Source organism: Trachurus japonicus, chromosome 7 (assembly GCF_045865225.1).
Source record: "Trachurus japonicus isolate A0001 chromosome 7, Traja_1.0".
Lineage (NCBI taxonomy): Eukaryota > Metazoa > Chordata > Actinopteri > Carangiformes > Carangidae > Trachurus > Trachurus japonicus.
In genome coordinates, this window is record NC_140913.1 from 8,115,653 (window position 1) to 8,138,085 (window position 22,433).

The 22,433-nt window shown below is 40.0% G+C and overlaps 1 protein-coding gene across 2 annotated transcripts; it reads right to left on the reverse strand.

Annotated features, from left to right (window-relative positions):
• Positions 1-646: 646 nt before the first annotated feature.
• On the reverse strand, positions 647-21,608 carry hck (HCK proto-oncogene, Src family tyrosine kinase). 2 transcript variants are annotated; one of them, XM_085781061.1, is made up of 13 exons: positions 21,013-21,608; positions 12,990-13,129; positions 11,220-11,253; positions 10,549-10,642; positions 10,321-10,416; positions 9,888-9,991; positions 8,834-8,983; positions 7,716-7,868; positions 7,438-7,620; positions 7,010-7,086; positions 5,173-5,326; positions 4,722-4,853; positions 647-3,253 (listed from the first exon to the last, which is right to left on the reverse strand). In XM_085781061.1, the coding sequence occupies exons 2-13, from the start codon at positions 13,119-13,121 to the stop codon at positions 3,051-3,053; spliced, it is 1,512 nt and encodes a 503-aa protein (XP_085637187.1). In that variant the 5' UTR covers positions 13,122-13,129; positions 21,013-21,608; the 3' UTR covers positions 647-3,050. The 2 variants fall into 2 exon arrangements, with proteins under 2 accessions (XP_085637187.1, XP_085637188.1); XM_085781062.1 differs by lacking the exon at positions 11,220-11,253 and having other exon boundaries at positions 12,956-13,129; positions 21,013-21,178.
• Positions 21,609-22,433: the final 825 nt, after the last annotated feature.

Consider the following 22,433-nt stretch of genomic DNA (forward strand, 5'->3'; position numbering starts at 1 on the left):
AATAAAGGAAGTGGGACAAGTGATTGATTGATTTTATGATTTGTGGAAAAGGGGTGGGATTTAATAAGCTTCATCTCACTCCTTTTCAAGTAGGGTATTATGTTTTAGTGTTTTTGTTTCCAAATTTTGTTTTTCAACTTGTTTATGAAATTGTGCCTTATTTTGTTTTACATGTTAGAAATAGGCTATAAAACAACAACTATTAAGAACTATAATTTCTTTAGCCTACCTGTTTTCTTTTGTAGTAGACTAGTCTGTCTTAACATTTTTATTTATATGGTTAGAATTTCCCTCTACTTTTATTACACACACATTGAAATAGAATAGAGTAGAAAATGCTTTACCTACTCCCTAGGAGGAGAATTCAGAATACATATGATATAATTTATATAAAATGATATTTTAAAAAAGTGAACATGTAGCCTATAACCTAACAAAAGGCATTGTGCATTTTGATTGCAGCAGGAATGAAGGATTTCCTGAATCTTTCTGTTCTGCAGACCAGGGTGATGAGCCTGTTGGAGCTGCTCCTCTGACCTGTGAGAGTCTTGTGTAGAGGGTGTTTGGGATCACCCAGGATGGCATTCAGTTTACACCCTATCCTCCATTTAACCACAGCCTCCTATAAAATACAGATTAATCTAACTAGCATAGTGCTGAACAAATGATCAACTGTTGTTTGTAAAACAATTTATTTAAAAAATTCCCATCACAGTTACAATGAACCAAGCAAAATATGCAAAGGTTTTTATATTGATAAGGAAAAACACACCTTATGAATATACAATGCTGGCCATTGATTCAATAATGTGCCATAGCAAAAGTCTCTCTAGTATTGTTGCTCAAACTTTTTAAATAGATAATCAAAAATAAAATCATTCACTGAAAGAAAAAAGGAAAAGGAGGATAGAAAAAGCCGTCGCTTTTAGAGAACATACATTCAAGTAACAACAATGGTCAGAGCAGGACTATTTGCACAAATAAATTATTTTATTTAGACACAGAAAAAAAGGCAAGAAGATGTGAAATATATGAATTAAGAATGTAAATATTGCGAGACTGTGATTTCCACAATCTCTTAAGATACCAGCTTCCGCCACCCTAACTGATTCAGGTACAACCTGTTGAAGTCTTATTACATTCACAGTAAACCAAAAACTGTTTTTGAACTTAAAATTCACTATGTCATGAAATCAGTTTCTGTTAAATTGTAAAATTTGTTGTTGCATTGATATTACACATTAATCCTATTTTATTGTCATCTAACTACTGTACATGTGTCAAATGAATTGCCATCCAATAATAATGGAGTGACCACATCTGCAGAAAAGATTAGTTAATTAGTTGAAAATGGACAACAACCCTGGGACTGCACATAACCTTGACACATTGCAGTCAATATGGGGAACACCCCCGTCCCAAAGCAAAAACCCCCAGAAAAAAAAGACAAAGTCTGAAAAAAAGTGGATTTGGAGTCATTATTCATGTCATACATAAGCATGAACATTGAATGGGTGAAAAGAATCAACAAGCATTATTAGTTAATGTGGCTCCACATTAAAGACCCTATTACTAAAAACCTATTTTATGTGCATATCAGTGTATATACAAAGCACAAGGACTATATAAATGTTTGGTCTGAAAAAACAACCACTGTAAAAGGCACTTTAAAGGAGTAATGCAGAAAGAACCTACAGCATAATGGAAAAAATATCAGTCGAATATAAATAGGATTTGAGCATTTAAGCCTAATCAGCCCTCTATCTTGTAATTTCACCCACCTTCTCTTTACAATGTGAAACACTGTACATCTAACAGCTTTGCTGCTTGCTTAAACATTAATATCAACACAGTATTATCAGAGCTGAACATGGCAGATACTTCACAGTGAACATACGTTCTTCCTCCCTTCCCTTCAGGTTCATATTTGTATTGTGTAAAATTATATTTTGTTTTTGAGATTTTCATGCTTTTACAAAGGTTTGTAAAGGGCAGAATTGCCTTCTACATACTGTAAAAGTTATAGAGATATCTACAAAGATATTGAAAAGTTAGGGACTGTACAAAAATTTTAAGGCTGGTGAGAGCAGAAATGTTTTCTTCTTCTTCTTCTTCAGGAATAAGTAGTTAAACTTTTATACAGCATAGACTGCTTTTTCCCCACGGTCTGTTTTATTTCAGCTTTGCCTTCAAAAGTACTGCATCTCAGTTATGCTTTCCTTGCCTGTGCACTGGCCTCTCCAAGCACATTTGCTATTTTCACTTATACATGTATGTGCAGAGTCCTGCAACCAACCCCTCACTTGCAAAGCTCAGTAATTCATATACACCTGTTATCAGCACATACATCTGGATAGAGATGTGTACTAAATGTCAGGCCACATGTTTTCTGTGCATAATGATGTGCATCACATCTTGCAATACAGTGATCCACACTATATTATGTGTGCAATGTGAAATAAAACAAAATCAATGCAACAAAAGTAGAAATAAATTAAGTGAAGCATTGTTTTGTGGATCACTTTTTGTATTTGAAACTGCATTGTAACAAATGGACACATCTGTCTGTACAAATCATGCACCAATCACAACTACGATTTACAAAACTTTCAAATGATTAATGGTCAGTTTTGTGAAGATGGTGCAGCTTTAATCCCAGAGACCAAACCTTCTGAACATCATCTTACAATATATATTGTGCTGTGCAACCAACCTTAAAATGAGGTAGGATTGTGCTGTCATAAAATCAATAATACCAATAATAATATTTGATGTATAAATTGTATTTATATTTTGCTTGGAGAGGGGCCTAATGGAGATATTTAAAATGTTAAGTATGGCCTAGCTTCATTAAAAAACAGACAATTTCATCATTCTCAAGTAATTTTTGTACAGTCCCTTGTTAGTATATCGTGTGTAAAAGAGAAAGAGAGACCTTAGCAGTGAAGTTCACAGCACTCTCTGAACTGCACTGCTGTATAGAAAATGGACTCGCTACAGTATGAATGGAACAGTATTGTAACAGAAAACATGTTTGTGGACGTTCAGTCTCAGGGCTGCTGCTGGTACTGGCTCTCTGTGGCTGTGTAGAAATCCTCCAGGACGCTCTGCAGGTACTCAAAGGTGGGACGGTCCTCAGGCTTGTTCTTCCAACACTCCAGCATGATTTCAAAGAGTTCGGTGGGACAGCTGTCCAGGCGCTGCATTCGGTACCCCTTCTCCAAGGAACGAATCACCTCTGGGTTGGTCATCCCTGAAATCAAAAGTATGTGGTTGTGTTAAGAGTAGCAGCAGAGCCACAAGCTCTGTGGTGCATAACACAGGTTGTCTTTAGGCAACTTTGGCTGGAATGCAACCTGTTTGGCTATGAGGATGGCAATGACAGTTGGTTCAGTGGTTGTGACCAAACTTAAATATCTAAACTAATGTTGAATGGACTAGGTTGTTAAACTGACTAATCGAGCTCTGCTTTGTGTTCAGTGCTAATTAGCCAATGTTGCCTGGTAATGGCGTGTTAGCTTCAACACTGTGAGCATATTATCATGCTTATCAGGACCGGTTCTAGGCAGGCATATAGGGGCAGTCAGAAATGTGAAGGGGGCATCATGTGAACACATCATGCTCCAGCACTTTTTGTCTTTGTGCTTATAGTAACTTTATTGAATTTTTTGTGATTTTAAAATGTGAGTGAAGCATTCTGGTGTACTCTGAGAAGAGGATGTGGTCTACTATGGTCAAGATTTACAAAACTGAAAGGTAGTCAGTAGGTGGATTTTTGTGCTACTGCAGATAATTTTGTCAACTTGTAATATACACATTTTTTGAGTATATTAAAATGTGCTTTCTCAACTTCTAAAATTTGGATTTGAGGGGGCAAGACATTTATTTGAGGGGCGCTGCCCCCTCTTGCCCCTGCGTAGAGCCGGCCCTGATGCTTATGTCTGCATTTAGGCCTCTGTCCATGTCTTGTTACAGCTTTGTAGAGCTGTTAGCATAGCTGTTTGTTTCAACTCCACCTGGCATTTAAGACAATAAACCTGAGAAAAAGCTCAAATAAAAAAAAAAGACCTGACCTTTGAATACTAAGGTGATATTAAAGGGACAACGAGGAGTTTGTATTTGGTTATAAAAAAAAGTCTCACCTTAATGTGGATGAATCTATGTTACCCACACTTGTTAATGCGTCCATTTTTGATAAATATATCGTTTTGTCTCTATCGTTATTTTGTTATTATTATTAGTGGTGGAAATGCTGGGCGAGCCGACCAGCGTTTCCTACTTTTGGTTTCGCAGACGCTGCCCGGCGGGTTATAGGAATAACGCCACAGAATCGCCGTTTATTGTTGGAACTACGACAGTATCTGATCGTCTTCGAACCTCTGACTTTCATTCTTGATAAAAACATTCTTGGCAAGCCGTCCGTCTTGCGCCGGTCCAAGAATTTCACCGTGCGCATGGGAAATGTAATGTGAAAACACTTCGCTTTCCAAAACTCCTCATTGTCCCTTAAGAAAACCACAAATGGCTCATCCATAGCCACACAGCCACAAAGGCCTCCTTGTGTTTAACTTTTGTCTTGACAAAATCAAAATCCAGAGCTGGTATCCCAGTCCAACATGGACTTGTATGTGACCACAAAATTTAGGCACAAAACAAAACAAAAATCAAGTGTCAGTATATGCAAATGATGTATCAAAGCTGAAATGAGATGATTCACTCACCTGGGTATGGTGTGCGTCCATAGCTGATTATCTCAGTCAGCAAGATGCCAAAGGACCAGACGTCAGATTTGATGGTGAAAGAGCCGTAGTTGATGGCCTCAGGGGCTGTCCATTTGATGGGGAATTTGGCTCCTGGTTAATAAGAAAAAATTGCAAAATTTGAACTAGTGTTGACTTTGTTATTGAGACATTGCTGACAAGTTTCCTGTTGCTACCACAAGAAATGCTCTCAAACACTTCCATCCTCTGCTCATTCAGCCAGAGGCCCAGCAACACCCTCTCATCTTCACTCACTATTTTTGTGTTGAAATCCAACCTCTGTCTGACACGAAGGAATTCCCCCCCCCCAACTGATGAAACTGTTCCCATTTCAGCAGTTCCCCAGTTTCTCAATGACTTCCGCTGCCTGTAGCCGCTTCACCTGGCTGAACAACATGTGACAGTGTCGTACCTTCCCTGGCCGTGTACTCGTTATCTTCGATGATACGAGCGAGGCCGAAGTCAGCGATTTTGCAGACCAAAGCCTTGTTGACGAGGATGTTGGCAGCTCTCAGGTCTCTGTGGATGTAGTTCCTCTGCTCGATGTAGGCCATGCCCTCTGCAATCTAGAGACAGATAAGTCAAAGAGACAGCATTGTCAGCATTTCCTCGTTGAAAACAAACAGCTCAATGCTTTCAGACATATCGTGCAGACTGTCTCTAAGCTGCTACGATGTATATGTTATAGCAAATACCTGTTGCCAACAACAACAGGCATTTACTATAGCATGCGTGAGGTGAGGACTTATTCACACGTGTACTCTCTCCCTTTAGCTCCTTTGTGTTAGCGCTAGATAAGACCAATATCTCTGACTATCTGATGAATAATTGAACATGACCAAATCAGTCATGGTAGGATTGAATCAAAATAGGCAAATCTAGCCCTCTTCCTCTTCCCTTCTCTCTCTGTTGTATAGGACATGATGCAACAGGGTGTTAAATCCTTCATTAATTCACTCACTCATTGACGTTTGGAGATTAACTGTTATGTTGTTGTCAGTGTAACTCCATGCACACCAAACCACCCACACACTGTATGTAACGTCAATGTCTTCGGTAATGCTCTGACTTGTCATTTACAGCGATATCGTCACGTCAAACATTAAATTTTCCCAATACTTTGGTTGAGCAAATGTTAGAGTTTTAATTGCAGTGAACATGGTGGACATCATATCTGTTTCCTAGATCAGCGACCACATCCTTTTCAGGTTGCATTTAAGGACAAATTGCGTCACAATGGCACAGGCAGGCGTTCCCATTTCGAAGGCTCCTTCAAATGCTTTTTTCCCCCCTGGCTGGACAACAAAGGCTCCAGCAGGTGTACCCTTCGCCGCCCGGCCTATCCCACAATTCATTGTGCTCAGGTAATGTCAATAATATGAATCACACGGACAGAAAGCCTGATGTTTTTTGTAGTTTCTATTGTCTTGATTGCTAGGCAACAGGAGGTCAGGGCAGACGAGGATGGTGGTACGAAGCGAAGGCTAGACTCTCTAAATTTGGTTTGACCTTGGAGGTATACAACGACTACAAAAACTACAGCTTCGTAAACTGCGTCCTCTGAATGATTCCACTCCTGAGTTGGAACCAAAGCTCTGAAGACAAAATAACCTGCAGCCTAACTACCTATTTCCATTGACCTCTTTGACCACTGTATCCCACCTTTCTTTTTTCTGTCAATTAATTAAGTCTGTTTGGACCTCCTTCATCCTTGGACCCTACTATATTTTGCAGTTCTAATACACACACTGAGAGTGGCCACACATGGGTGTGTCTATAACTGCATCTATCATGTGTCACTTTTCCAGGAGTGGTGCAGGCGCTAGGCATCTACCAGTTGGATCACAGTGGCTGGACGTGATCTACCAGTGTTTCAGCATCATTTCACCTTGGAGTATTGTTGGTGCAACCATATCCTTTTATATATACATATATAAATATACATTTTCACACACTAAATAATTAAATTAACTTGAGACACATTATGCTGTATACAGTGTACATACATCTTATAGGGATATTTCAACATTTTGGCAAATTCGCCTATTGCCATAATCCCTAGTTTCTCCCCTGCTGATCTCAAAGCACATGTTGCTTGACAATTAAAGGTAATGAACCTACTGCTATGACTATAGTGATTATGGCAATAAGCGAATTTGCCAAAATGTTGAAATATCCCTTTAAAGGGGCCAAACAACCTGGTTTGGCAGGCTGACTGTGTGGAGTGACAGACTGATGGTGAGTCTCACCTGAGCGGAGAAGTCAATCAGCTTGGGGAGCTGGACACGGTTGCCCTCGTCGCTCTTCAAGAAGTCTAATAAACTACCTGTAAGAGCAAACACAAACACATCAGTGAGCAGTAGCACACAAACACAAACACATCAGTGAGCAGTAGCACACAAACACAAACACATCAGTGAGCAGTAGCACACAAACACAAACACATCAGTGAGCAGTAGCACACATTTCAGTCACAAAATAACTGTGGCCTGGTGAGAAACCCCACCACCAAAATTATCTACAGATATCTTTAACAGATTGTCCCTTAAGTTCAGCCCAAGAACTTATCTACCCCACGACATCATCATTTACACCACCCTCCGGTTCACTTAAACTATTACTATAATTAATTATTACTATAATACATGCAAAAGTTATAATTGATGTGTTTTTATACCCTTCTCCATGTATTCTGTGATGATGTAGATTGGCTCCTCCTTGGAGACTACAGCATTGAGTCGGACCAGTTTGTCGTGCTGCAGCGTCTTCATCAGGTTGGCCTCCATCATGAAGGCTTCAACAGACATGCTGCCAGGCTTCATGGTCTTCACCGCTACCTTGGTGTGCTTATTGTACGTAGCTTAAAACAGAACAATAGTTAAGTGTTAGATGATGAATTGCTTGCTTATTTCTCCATCAAAAATGGGATATAAAGATGATTCAGTTCTATCTCACCCATCCAGACTTCTCCAAACTGGCCAGCACCGAGCCTCTTTTCCAGTTTGAGGGATGATCGGGGGATTTCCCAGGCGTCCTTCTCCCAGGGCTTCTCAGGTTTGGGGCTCAGGCACGGGTTGGTAAGGCTTTGGCAGAGGCCATCTCCCTGCTCTGGAGCAAACAAGAAAAAAGTGATGACATTAGCCAGAAGAGGCAAGTCATTTTTTATTAGGCTTTGTCTAAAGGTTTGATTTTGTAATAATCATTGTGGCCACATGAGATTTTGTTGTTTTTCAACAGTCGCCTAATCTTTCTTTTTCTTTTTTAGCAAGAGGTAAACCTCTTCCCAGATCATCTCAAAGGAATTTAAATCAAAAGCAACTGGACTTGGTTATTTGTCTAGGAAGACGTTTCACCTCTCATCCAAGAGGCTTCATTGAGATACTATGACCTGGACAAATGAGAATATGCACAGGCATTTTCCCAGATCATTTTGAATTCCCTCATGTTCTCTAAACCCAAGACACCCATGTTGTGTGTTAGCAAACTGTGTAACATTACTAACACATCTCTCTTTTTGGGTAGAAATACAATCTGGGTTTTTCTTATTTAAAACATTTTTTTAATGTAAGATGAAGTGCTACAAATCTATTGAAACTGGGATACTCGTAGAAAAACCGAGCTTAGGTAATTTCTAGTGGTCAAAATATGTTTGAATGATTTAACCTGATCATTTTTACGCATTGTTATAAATATTATATACATGAATAATCATTTTCTTATTTTTACATAAAAATAACATTCATTCAAACACAATTCATGTCAATGTAAGTTTAGAACTGATGCTACTGCTAATCACAGACCACTTCCTGACTCTGATAATGTTTATTAGAGGATGACCAGCAGAGTGTGCTGTGCATCAGGCATCATGTTTAATGGTGGAGCACAGATAGAATTGACTCTTTTCTAAGACTATTAAACGATTTAAGGGGAGAAAATAAAAATGGACTTTTGGATGACTTTGGTTTGCTCCTTATTATTTTTAATATTTTGGTGAAGATAGGCAAAATAACCCAAAAGCTGTGAGGAGCTAAGATGATTCAGGGGACAAAGGCCTGTGTGAAATCTGAACGTACTTTTGTAATGGCCGACCAGCTCCTGCAGGGTAGTGAAGGTGATGCGAGGAGAGATGTAGAATCCTCCATTGTCCAGCGTTCGGATCTTATAATGTTTAACGGTGTCTGCGGAATGGGCATCGCTGTCCCTGACGGACAGAGAGTAGCTGCCTGTGGTGAAATAGAAAGAACAGTTACTCAGTTAGTGACCCATCAGGGACTTCTGTAATCCTGATGTCACTGACACTGTTGTATTTTTAGATGAGTCAGCATTTTAATGTTTTTATGTGAGCAACATAAAGGTGTCCACTATTTCCAACAGATGTTTTTTCTGGCCTGTAGACCAGCATGGGGCAATAAAGGGGCACTCTGGTGATTTAATGTTGCACTTCATAAATATTATGGGACACACTAAGGACAGATCAAACTCAAATACTCTGAGTTTCAGTCTCCATCATGGGCTAAGCTCTGAAAAACACTACATCTTATGCAGTTCAGGCCTTCTGTAATAACAATGTAAAGTCACAATTCCATACACAGGCTCTCTCCATTTCTGGTACATTAATTTAATGTGTCAAAATGGTGCTTTATACTGATCACATCTATTCATTGGAGGATTCCTGTGTACAACATATATAATAAGAATTTGTTGATTAAAAAATATATATATTTTTAGGCCTCTGAGGGGCATCTGAAACAAGCTGTAAAGACAACATTGTCATATTACATATACAGCTGACATGTTAGCAAACTGTATTATAGTAAACACTCCCTTCTGTTGCTCTAGTTTGGTCTCCGTCAATTTCTTATGGGTTGTCTGGAAACAATGCTGCTGCTGATGGTGAGAGTTCCCTAAAACCAAAAACAGATGCTAAAAAGCTCTTAGTAAAGTTGCAATTCTCTTTGTCACTACAGACCACTCCCATTACAATATACATAAAACTGTGAGAACATCACCAGTCATTAAAGTTATTAGTCTGATAACCAATGTACTTTATGTAGCACTAATTCCTCTATATGACAACTCAGACGGCTCCACCTAAGGACAAATGCTCTGTCTATGTGTTTCACTCACCCTTGGTGGTCTCACTGTCTCGGATCATGAAGGATCCCATTTTGTTCCCAGGGGCCAGCAGCTGCCTCTCGGCATCTTTTCTGCTCACACCCTTGAAGAACCACCTCAACAACAGGAAACAGATTGGTTAGTACTGAAACCTCTTAACGTCTCTCCCCGCTTATGCCTTTATTTTCCATAGCATACTGCCTGTTTTGTTTCCTTGTGCATTTTCAGTTTGTGAATGACTATATGAAGTGCCAACACACAACACAACACAATGCTGCTATTGTGTGTGCAGAGTAACAATAATAATATGATTTCAATTGACAGCCTCTCAAGACAAACGGTGATCAATCATTTCACATTTCAAATCAGATTTTTTTTTTATGTAGATGAATAAGCTTTATTTTGATAATTATTGTTTGTTGTCGGTGTGTTTTTTTTCACTTACTCCTCTGCCTCCAGAGTATCTTTGGCCACATAATTACTGGGGATAAACCCTTCCTGACCGGTGCTGATTAACATAGCTCTCCACCACTCCCCTGATCTGCAGAGAAACAGAAATGTGAATATTTGTCAGCAGAAACATGATAAACAACATATTTCACAAGTCCAGAAACCAAATGGTCTTCTGTCACGTACAACTGAAGCAACAAAGAATAAATAATAGTCTACTTACTCCTCTAAGATTCTGATCTTATCGCCCTTCTTGAAGCCGAGGTCTCCATCATGAATGGCCTCATAGTCGTACAGTGCCATGGCAATAGAATCTCCTGCAACAAGAAAAGCAGACGACCTCTTGTTTATATACAGTAGATGTTGTTAAATGTGTATGCTTTGTGTTAACTTGTGAAAGCTGTTTACTTCCTACATGTGAAATGAATGATTGGCTTGAGAGATGTCAACATTTAAAAAGTAAGTTTCTCATGAAGTTAAGTCCTGATATGTGAGAGGGTGTACACGACTATCTGTGGATATTGTTTTTTTCATACACAAGTACGAACTGCCATCTCTGTTTGTTACTAACACTGGGTTTTCTGTAGCTTGACTATGTAACTGACTTCCGCATAAGCTTGATAATAATAGCAGTAGGGCTTCTGTACACTGCAGGCCTGTGTGAGCGGGGGCTATCGCTCTATACCCACACACTGACTCTCCTTCCTCTCTTCGCCACATGTTGAGTTGAGCTTCAGACAGCGTCTAACCAACACTGACCTACATCAAACTGTTCACGTGCTCATGGTTCCAATGATAGAACTAGATGGGAGGTTCGCAATAAACATGACTTAAGTTTGATGTTTGATGTGAGTTGAAGTATAGTAGTATGTAAAAGAAAAGATTGCGACTCACCCTCCGATGCGTTTGCATTCGATGGCATTTTGGTCTGTAGAGAGATAGATAGAGACACATGTTGGTCAAAGGTAGAAAAGATATAGAGTAGGCTATGTGTATCCATTTTTATTATTTTTAATACAGCTGTGAATAAATTATGAGCAAAGTGCAATCTTTAAAGTACACAATTGTCCTAAAAGTCCCACATTTTACTCTCACATATTTGTGTTTTTAAGAACCAAAAACCATCACAATGTGGTTTTATATCTCCTCTCTCAGGCTTCTCTCTGGGCCTCTAGCAACAATAGGTCATGAGCCAATCAGAAGAGAGGATGCTCTGAGCCTTGGTTCTCATTGGGTTCGAGCTTTCTGGGTGGTTGAATAAAAAATACAACAGATTTCAGGTAAATCCAAAAGGTTGGATGGAGGGTGCAGGTGGGCTGAGCTTGGCGGCATGACTGAGAGCAGTGACTGTTTTGTTGTGACATCACAACGTTAGAGAAGTCCTGACAGCTCGTTATAAGGCTTAGTTATGCCTGAATACAGGCTGTGTGCATTTCTCTGTGGACTGAGGTTTTAATACTTTGACAGTATTAATAAAGAACCTAGACCTGATTTATTATCAAACACATGGACAATACAGTATGGGACCTTTAAATTCTACACATTCAAGACGACTGTCAGAAATATTATTTTCTTAAGTCAAGTAAATCAATATTATTTATTAATCAATTAATAGTATTTCAATTTCTGCAAAGCACATTGTATGCTAAAATGAATACAGCTGGCGCAGCTGCATAGAAAACACACACTTACAGTAAAAGCAACACAGGAAGCAATGGCTTATATTATCTTTAATTATTGGCAGTTACGTGTTGTTTAGATTTTTACTTCTGTTTTCTCTGCATCGGAAAATTATCATTTTCAACAAAGTGCAATGTAAGTCAAAGTCAAGATACAATAAGTTGAGCTGTGTATACAATGGACAGCCAGAACACCTGACTTCAGATCTGTGAGATAACACACACACTCTTAGGTGTTGCCTAATACTTCTGATGGTGTGTCCCCTGCCTGAACGCTCTTGTTCTGCTTCTGTCACTTCCTCTTTCTTCATTGAGGGTGAAAGAGGTGTTACAGTCAGCACACAGGAAGCAGTAGCCAGAGGAACCGCACTTAACAGGCAGCAGTACTGCTACTTTGTACATGTCACAGATCAAAGTCTGACCAGTATGCAAACTCACAACTAGCCACAGGAATGTGTCCAGAGTGTTTTACAGTGCACATCTCTCCCCTTTGAAAAGCACAGGAAAACTTTCTCCTACTGTATCACCTTAACCAGCGGAACTGTTTTCTCTTTTGTACCTTGTCACACTTTCGCTGTTTCTATATTTGAGTGTATCAACCTTCCTCATTCTATTGGGGCACTTCTGCAGGTGTAAGTGTGTGGTTTTTAATGCAAAAAATATGCACAAATGCGTTTAGATCTAAAACCATGTTCAGCTATGGAAATTCACTACGTGAATCTGCCTGTTATAGTTACAACACATTTTTACAGTTGAAACTTTGAGAACCACTGAAAAAAAACAGTCTTTAGTTTGTACAGTGATATTTTTAGGTTAATTTTTAAGTAAGTTATTTGGCCACAGACTCAGACTCAAGCATTTTTAACAAAGAAAAGTGTCACTTCATAATCTGTGATTATGATACGATTTGAATTTCTTTTTTTTACCATATGATGAGCACCAACAAGTTACTTTTCAACATTTTAATCTCTCATGAACTGCTTACTGCTTTGTTTCCAGAGCTTCCTGTGGTGGGGTCTTTGACATAATGGGCTGTCTGTGCGCGGTTCTGATGCTCGTCATTCCCCGTCCCTTTGCTGAGAGGCTCCTGTTCCTTCTTTGAGCCCACACAGCCCATGGTGCCTTCTGCATGAGAACAACAAACAGCAAGATGATGATGTTACAGGTAAGATTCAGACTGATTTGTCAAAACGTTATAGTGATGAAATTATTCGGGGAATATTGGGATGCACTGGAGATCACACGTATTTATTAGTGAACATAAACACATGTGAATCGTAAAAAGACAAGATCAAGGCCAAGGCAGTGAACAGGTTATAAACTATCAAATTACCTTTGAATAACATAAAGGGCATAAAGTAGCCTATTGTGCAGCACAACTGGGAGTGAATATAAAACTAGTGATTTCATGGTACTGTTGCTATTACTTGAAATTATCATTGATTTTCTCACTTAATCATTAGACGATGTGTGTGCTGTACTTAACAGATGAAAGGACTGGACTGTATTGAAGTTCTCATATTTATATCATAACCATAATACATGATAGGAATGACTCAAACAAGCTCAAGGCTACATTAGCTGCTATGAGGAAAACAAGCTTAAAGTTAAGTTGCATTGTGGGTAATATGGTGGCAGGTATTGACAAGGAACAAAACAGTATTGTTCCTGCCACATCAATTGTTTCTTTTTTTAAAGAGAAAAAAAAAGTTAATCATTAATCTCACAATGTTTGGCATGTATTACAATGCAAAACTATGGGGTTGCTATTTTCAGCTACTTAAATTCAATTAAAGTACCAATCTCATGTTTAATATACTGTAGGAAAACTTGGTACCTTTAAGTATCTAGTAGCTAGTAGCTAGTAGCTAGTATCGTTTATCATGGTGTATAATAGATTTCCCTGTATTTTATTATATTTGCTAATTGTTGGGCCTTTGTCATATCTTATATTGCTGTTTACACAAGTAACTGTGTTCATACACCCACTTGAGGGATGGAATAAAGAAGTCGGTTACATCATCAGTCTTTCATGTTACACCCTGTATTGTTGTGACATTGTGTCTGGATTAATCCCATGGTTATTTAGAACATGTAGAGGACATGATGACATGGTTGCCCCCTGTGTCTGGCATTGCAGATTGTGACACTTTAAAACTCAGAACTCAGATATCATCTCTTTTCTGCTGGCAAAAATGCCACAGATCTTAATTAGATTTGTGATCTTTGCAGTGCTGGGTGCTTTGTATTTATTCTTTATAGATTAGATTTAGATTTTTACAGACGTCAGCAACACACAACTGCTGAAAAACTAGTACCATCTAGGTTACTAGATGGTTATACTTTGTTTTCTCTTTGTATCGTTTTGTATCTGCATGTAAATGTGCATACAGTTATGTGCAACAAGGTCTAACAGAGTGAGAACAAAGAGGGAACTGTGAGTGCAGATAGAAGTTGTGTTTTATGAGGCGTTGACTCACATACAGTAGGTGCAGAGGACAGAGGAAAGTTATAGTTTGAAAACTGATCTCTCGTCAGTGCAAAGAAGCAACTTCTGGCACCAAATCAAGGAAGTAATGGTTGATGATGAGCATTAAATAGAACACCCTGTTACAATACCACATGACTTGCTGCTATAAATTTAAAGGGCGTATGCACATCACCACAGAATGACCAGAGCTACCACCAATATACTCCGCAGACGTCACATCACAAACAACAGGAAACGCACGCACTGACACAACGTTAAGTGTTTCTGCTCTTGATATTCCATAATAAACAGTTCATTCAGTAAATATTAAAGGTCCCATGCTATCCTATGTTGTTCTATTCAACTTGAACATATTTCTATCCATTTGGATCCCCCCTGTTCTTTCTGTGGACCTCTACCAGCCACACATGGGCAGAAGTCCTGCCCCCCTGTTCTTTCTGTGGCCCTCTACCAGCCACACATGGGCCGAAGTGCTGCCCCCCTGTTCTTTCTGTGCACAAGATGGCACTGATCTACCTCCGGGTAAGCAAAAAGAAAGCAAAAAGTTCATAAGCAAACGCCTGACTGGCTGAGATGTGATTCGATTTGCTGGAAGACTCAGTAAACTTGGCTGAAGCACTGCAAAGATCCTAAATGTGGATCATAATATATCAGTACAGTTCCATTCAAAGGTTATACTGTGTGTTTTGAGTTACCAACACGAGTTTGTTTACACCGTCACAGCCTCCAATAAACAAGGCATATTATCATAGATTTTATTTCACCAGAGATTGTGAAAAACTAAACTGAAACCAATTTTCACACTGTGGGCCCTTTATCATGCAGCGGTAAGCAATGGAAAATGTCTCATTTGAGTGTCTAGACACAGGAAGTTCCAGCACTCTTGAGGTCAAAACCAGTGTTGCTGATGTTATTTGCTTCCTTTTTCTCTCTGCCCTGACCCTTGTTCCTCTTCGTCAATCAAACGAAGGCCAGGTTTCTCTGGACAGTTCTGATTTCTATTTTAAGCTCTTCAAAACAATTCCTCTTTCATGGAATGAACAGATGTATAGGGTTACAATTTTAATATGAAGCTGGCAGTAACACGTCATGTAAATCGCAGCTGTCATTGACTTGTCTCAGTCAGTGCATAAACGTTATTTGTCAAAGGCAAATTAAAAATCCAAATCAGCTGTTAGTGAGCAGGAAAAAGGTGGGGCTGCACAAATGCTTTTTAAAGCTGCAGAATAAGGTATTAGTAGGTGTTGATACTAGGAATAGGCCTAATGTATATTGACACATCAAATTTTGTATCATTTAAAGTAACAGGATAATATCAAAAAATACATCTATGTCATCACAGTGAATGTTAGTGAAATGGTTCTGGCGTGGGGCGTTTTACTGTGGTTTGTTTTTAGTTTTGATGCAACTGAGCCAAATTTGGAAGTTCTCAAATTTAACTCATTCTGACTTTAACCACAGGTTAAACTTTGGTTTCAAAGACTTAAAATATCATACAAATAAGAACTTGTGATTACTATTTATAATATAATGTCGTACATTTTGTACATCGACACATGACAATACGAATTTTGAACAGCTGTTTAGTGGCAGCATCACTTATGCCTGAAAGTTTAAAATGCAAAGATCATGTTGAAACACTTTAGACCTGCACTATATTGACATGAAAAATTTTGGTTATCACCCAAAATATATATTTAATAGCATCTTTCAATCTGTAATTTGCTGATAAATTGATATCAGTATAGAGCTCACACAGCCAGTATTGATCATGCTACATGATTGTGGATGCTGACCTTTTTTAAGGACAGTGTTATCTCCACTCCAATGGCCTGGAGAGGATGATTCACAGGATAACGCCTCCTCTCTTGGTAGGATGTAACATGGAATTCACCTGCTCATGGGTGCAAGAGGGAAAATCCAAACTGGGAAATATTTGACGATTTGTTGGTGTCAAGCTTGGTCGGGCTGTGTTCAAAGGTTAAAAACCAAATTTACCTTCCAACACCTCTAAAGCTCACGGATTAACTTATCTGATTTTGGAAATACTCCAGGAAATAGCCACTCCCAGAAAGACAGAAGCGGGCTTGCTGCTTCCCCCTTGCTTCCACACTTCATGCTATGATAATTGCCTGCTGGCTCCAGGTTCATATTCTCTGTAACTATCAGGAAGAAAGCAAACTGACACACAGCGGGGATTAAAAGTCTGAAAACACTTGGCCGCATTGGTCTCAAAAGCTGAGACGAGAGCGAGCTACTTCCTCAGCAACCAATTTAAGGACCTTGCACGTCATAAAGCAGTTTGCTGCTCTGCAGACGGTGGTGTGGTGGTGACCATTCAATGCTGAGTCCTCGCCGGTTCCCACACACCCACACACACAGGCTCAGACTCGATAGGAGTGATGCGTACCGCACCTGTCCTTTCATCCCTTGTCAACTGCAGGTTGAGGTATAGTAAGCCTCAAACACAATCACCCTCACACCTACAGCTTTCTACAGCAGATACAGCACAGACCAACGTGGAAACATAGTCACTGCACAGCTATGAGAGACACCTGATGTGTTAGACTGTTAGCTTCACACATTGGTTTCTCTGGTGCTTCAGACCCGAAACATCACTGCAGAATGAAGCTGCTCTTTAACTGAGACAGTGAGTGAGAATGAATAGTGTCATTCTCAAACACAATCGGGTTTAAGTTTTTTGATCCACAGTTAGTTCAAGTTTCAAAGGAAAACAACTCCATTACTTGATTAGAAAATGAAAATGCATTGGAGTTGGTGAAAAAATATTTCTATGCCAACCTCAGCAGGTTCTACCCCGTGTTGAGGATTTGAAAGATAAATCTCTGAGAAATTGCTTATGCTTTGACTATGCAAGCAGTTTCATTTCTGTGCTTCTGTTTCTCTCATATTTGTTCTCCTCCCCTCTTTGACGTGTGTGTTCCTGTCCAGACCACATCAGGCTTAAAAATAGACCTTTTGACAATCAGGCTTCATGTTGTCTGTGTGGAATCAAGTCTCTGTTCATTTCACAACAATGTCTGAAAAGAAAGACGAAAGATCTAATGGAGGAAATCCTAAATCTATATAATTACAATCAGCTACACTGATCCTAAGAAGAAGAAAATCAACAGGTCCATCAACAGGTGAATTATGCAACGTAATTCAAGTCCCTTGAAAATAATCATCAGTTGCACACAGGAATATTTATCTGTCAATAATGATCTACACTGCGTTCAGATTATTGATCAGGTGAAACAACAACATAAGCTTCAATAGGCCATAATTCAAACTGTGGCACACTTAAAGGTCCAATGTCATACACAGTGAGATCTCCAGGTCTTAAAAAAAACTAAAAAATAAAGTGGGTTTAGATTTTAAATAGCCTATATTACACTGAAAATATCAAAGGTTCAGGGACACAGGCGAAAAACGTAAAACTACACTGAGATAGTTTGGTTTCCTATGAATATCTTCTAGATAAACACTTCAAATAAAACACAGGAAAGTGTAAAACATGTGATCTTTAAAACAATACTGCTGCATTTTGGTAAGTGCTTCACTTTCTTGCAAAGAAATAGACAAGAAACAGGTCAACACTACTTTCCTGTCAGTATCCTATGCTAAATGTTACAGCCAGCTAGCCTAGCAAAAGGACTAGGGAACCACCAAACTGACTAAATGTAACATAGCCTGCACCTCTTTACTGACACATTATGTCATGCGTTTGATTGATAATTGCCTAGCAACCTCATAGTGGTGACAAGATTTCCTGAGATAGCCTAATATGAGCTATAACATTTTGATTCTCATCTAACACATAAGCAGAGAACATAAGTGACAGTTATGAGATGACGGTCTTAGCGCTTAGCTGTGACATACAAAAATACAATCGGACAGTAGCACAAGTAGAAAAAGAGTCGTGTCAGTCATCTACGTTATTTTGCAGCAGAGGCAAAAAAAACCAACTAGCATTTTGAGATGAGCAGAAGCTACTTGGTTACTTATGAAAACTTTTCATTTCAAAGAGGAAGAACCGGCTGTTATCTTCTTTGAGAAGTTGAACAGTCACACATTGAACTAAGCATTGTGCTATTCAAGAGCACATATGTCCAAAACAGGACGGCAGTTAGTCAACCCCATTTAAAGACACGACACACTCATCGCACCTTCCAGAAAGAGCAGCGCCTTGGTCTCTATTTTGATAACTGTGAGCACACAATCAACCCTTTGGCCTCCATAAGTAATTCATCTTGATTAATAAATAATTTTGAGGGGAAGTGTCACCGTGTACAGCTGTGGAAAGTTTTCAGGTGGACTTACTGACCACTTCCTGATAGACATACGTGCTATAAAAGAGCTTCGGTTGAATGACTTGCTGTTCAGAGTTCAGCTCAAAATTTTGAGTCCACCTTCACCACTCCAAAATATGTGCCTCGTGTGTCATACTGAGGTTAGCATCACATCAAGGCTCAATTCAGTGTTATCAAATGTATAATAACATGCAAATGTGCAATCGGCCGTGTGTGGCCATAAATCTACTGAGACAGAAGATGACATTCAGCGCAAGCTTTCAGGGCGTGTGGGTAACAGTTGTGCAGTGATGCTCTGCTGATTTAAAACATAAATGACGTCAAAATATGCACTTTTACTTTATAGACTTTCACATCACTTCTTTATCCCGTGAAAGTTGCAGTTTCCGTTCATTTGCATTAGTAAGCAGGTACAAAGCTGATTCCAGTTCTTCTCCACTGCACCGTGGCCTCATTTACGTAGAAAAAAAAACTAAACAACAACTCCCAGAAGACAGTAAAACAAAGTGTCACAGAGGGACCGAGTGTCTCTCAACGGACAGAAGACAGGAATAATTCATGTGTGTTCTGTTATGACAGAGTGATGATTTTTTTTCTACTTCAGATGTAAATTTTGCGGTGCCGCCAAGCTGAGTGTGTACCTGTTCTTTGGACCGCCTCAGGCCATAACAACATCACCTGCTAGTCTGGCATGCAGCCGACAGGAGGTTAGACAGAAAAGAGAGAAGGAAAGAAACTTCACTTGCATTATTACTAAGTTACTTATCAACAGGAGGACACGGAGGACCGTCTCAGACACGTCTCCCTTTCTCTGTGTGACACAGTTGCATTATACATCATGGAGCTCCGTCTGCGTGCCTGATTGTTTCTGCTGTTGGCACCATGGATTCAGAGTGTAAAAGCTAAAACTCAACAGATAATCCTTTCATATTTTTACTAAGAGAACATTTATACAGTCAAAGCAAATCAGTGTATTTACTATGTGTTGTGTGTGTGCAGGAATGTCACAGATGACCTCAGGAAAGTGGGTTTAAATGTGGGTTGTGTGACGTATATGCAGTTAATGAAAAGGAAATTGCTCAGCAACTATTCTGATAGGGCTAACTGATTTATCATTACATCATCCACCCATAGAAAGAAAAAATGCCCCCAAAATCCTTTGCTCCTCTTCTCGGGCCGAAGGTGACATTTGAAAATGTCACCTTCGGCCTTCAGAAATCGTGACGGGCAGTTTTGTCAATATTTCCTGACATTTTATTGAGCGAACGATGAATCCATTAATGATCATTCTCTGTATCACGCTAAGGGGAAGGTTATTTTGAGTCAAATATTCAAATTTTGCTGAAGAAACACTCCGGCAACCAACCGTGGATGTTGCATCTTTGGTAAATCTGTGGTTGCAATAAGCTACACCTTCTCTGCTGCGTTGACAACATCTGGGGAAATGGATGCTACAGTAGCTGGGGAATTCAACCCCCCAGGAGTTATGTAATATTGGCATTTTTGCAGTGCACATTTCACACTCATGTAAAGCTTTAATGTAAAAAGCACTTCTCTTACAGCAAAGGTGCACACGCACACACACACACACACACACACACACAAACGCCTTCATACAGCACATTCATATGTACACCTGCTAAACTCTACACTGACTGTTAATGGTGAGTGAAACTAAACTGGTTTCTGGTTCAGACTAGAGGGGCAGTCTAAAAATAATTCACACACACACACACACACACACACACACACACACACACACACACACACACATAGAGAAGCCCTAGATCGAGATAGCAAACACTTCACACTTTGTCACTCCTCAAACTTCATGTGTGACAGTCATATAGCACTGAGATGTAATTTTTGTTCATCTGAGCATCGACCACTTTCACACTCAGTGTTGGTGTAGCCAGCCTGCTCTGCGGCGACAGTAGGCGGTGGTTGTTTCAAACTCAAAGACTTGAAGTTCCTCTTTTTGGAAAAACGAGCATCCTCAAAGTGTTCAAGTTCACCAAAACCCGAGTTTTCTCATCTTCTCTATAAATTACACTAACATCCTCCATAGTCTGTGTTTTTCTTTCTTTCTTCTAATTTATTCCTACATTCATCTTTCAGACAGTTTCCCCCCCCCACACCCTCTCTCTTCCTCTCTCTCTCTCTCTGGACACACCGGCAAACCCAGACAAAAACAGGACACTTACCTCGCTTCAACCAAACCAATCACTCGGACTCTTGAACTTCTCTGGTTGTGTGTGTGTGTGTGTGTGTGTTTGTTTGTTTGTGATCCTCTAGATTCGTTTGACTGTTGCGGGATTATTCCTCATTTCTTCATAGCTTCCATCCCCCGGCGCGTCTCTCTTCGGGGTCGAGGCAGTTGAAGATGTGGCAGGGGCGACGCAGCGCAGCGCAGTGGAGCGGTAGGAGGAAGTTTGAGCTGTGCGCATCTGAAAAGAGGAACAAGACGCGCACCAATCGCGCTCTTAGTTTCACTCGCCCCCCCCCCCCCCCCCCCCCTTCCCCCAAGCCAGCTGCCCAGGGCTCGAAGATGTTGACGGTCCAACTGGCTTTTAAAACATATTATCTATTCGTTTTAATTAGATAGAAAGACTTTATTTACCAGCGTGTCCACAGTTGTGTTTAATTATTGTGGATCGTTCTTCCTTAATCCAAAAGTCAAATTATAAAGTGTAACGGCGACGCCTCTTTTACGTCTCTGCCGGAGGAAGAAGGGAGGGATAATATAGGGAAGATTGGAGAAATGGATGGATGGCCAGGACGGGTGGGTGGACAGATGAGTGGGACTCATTTGCATGGTGTGCGGGACAGATCTAACATGTATTCAAATGATGGTTTGACAGCTATCAAGCTCGGTGCATCCTCTGGGTGGAGGCAGGGAGGCTGAAGGGAGGGGAGGAGGGATGGCTGTGGAGGAGGGAGGGGAGGGGGGGGGGCGTGGGCGGTTCATCAGAATCCCAGCAATAACACAGCTCTTCAGCCATAATCCTTAATCAACAGTCGGGATTAGAAACCAAGTTCCCTCTGAAACCCCGGCCATGGTGGTGGTGGATGAGGGAGGGAGGGATGGATGGAGGGAGAAGGGGGTGTGTGGGGGTGAGGATAACAGTGAAATGAATGAGATGAAGGGGGGAGGAAACAGAGAAAGGTAGAATGTGAGAGTTGAAACACTGGTGAAGGATAATACAAGATAAAAAGAATCATAGCAGGAGGAATAAAGAGAGAGAATTAGTGTTTAGCAGCTGTAGATGAGCTGACGGTGCAGGTGGGGGGGGGGGTTGGAGGGGGAGTATATACAGGCACAATGACAGCCTCAGTTTGTGGCTCTCAATATTCAAACCTAGGGGGTAATGTGTTCCTTATTAACCAGGCTGTGGACCCACACACAGTTTAAACATTACAAGGGAACTGCAACACACTTGTGGACGTCATACAGTACAAATCCACTGACAGGTGTATTCATCACACTCATACAGCTGTTTGTGATTCTTTTGACAAACAACATGGAGAGAGGCAACTGATTCAATATTTGTGGATGGAGCAGCAGCAGATTCCCGTCCATAAACATGTTGCATGAAGTTTTTTTTTGCTTCCATGGAACTATTTT

Excerpts from the sequence above, each read along its gene's own strand:
- hck (XM_085781061.1), bottom strand. The coding sequence starts at position 13,121 with ATGGGCTGTGTGGGCTCAAAGAAGGAACAGGAGCCTCTCAGCAAAGGG. Across the intron at positions 9,992-10,320 it reads GATACTCTGGAGGCAGAGGA|GTGGTTCTTCAAGGGTGTGA; the intron begins GTAAGTGAAAAA and ends CCTGTTGTTGAG. Across the intron at positions 5,327-7,009 it reads TGATTGACTTCTCCGCTCAG|ATTGCAGAGGGCATGGCCTA; the intron begins GTGAGACTCACC and ends ATCTGTCTCTAG.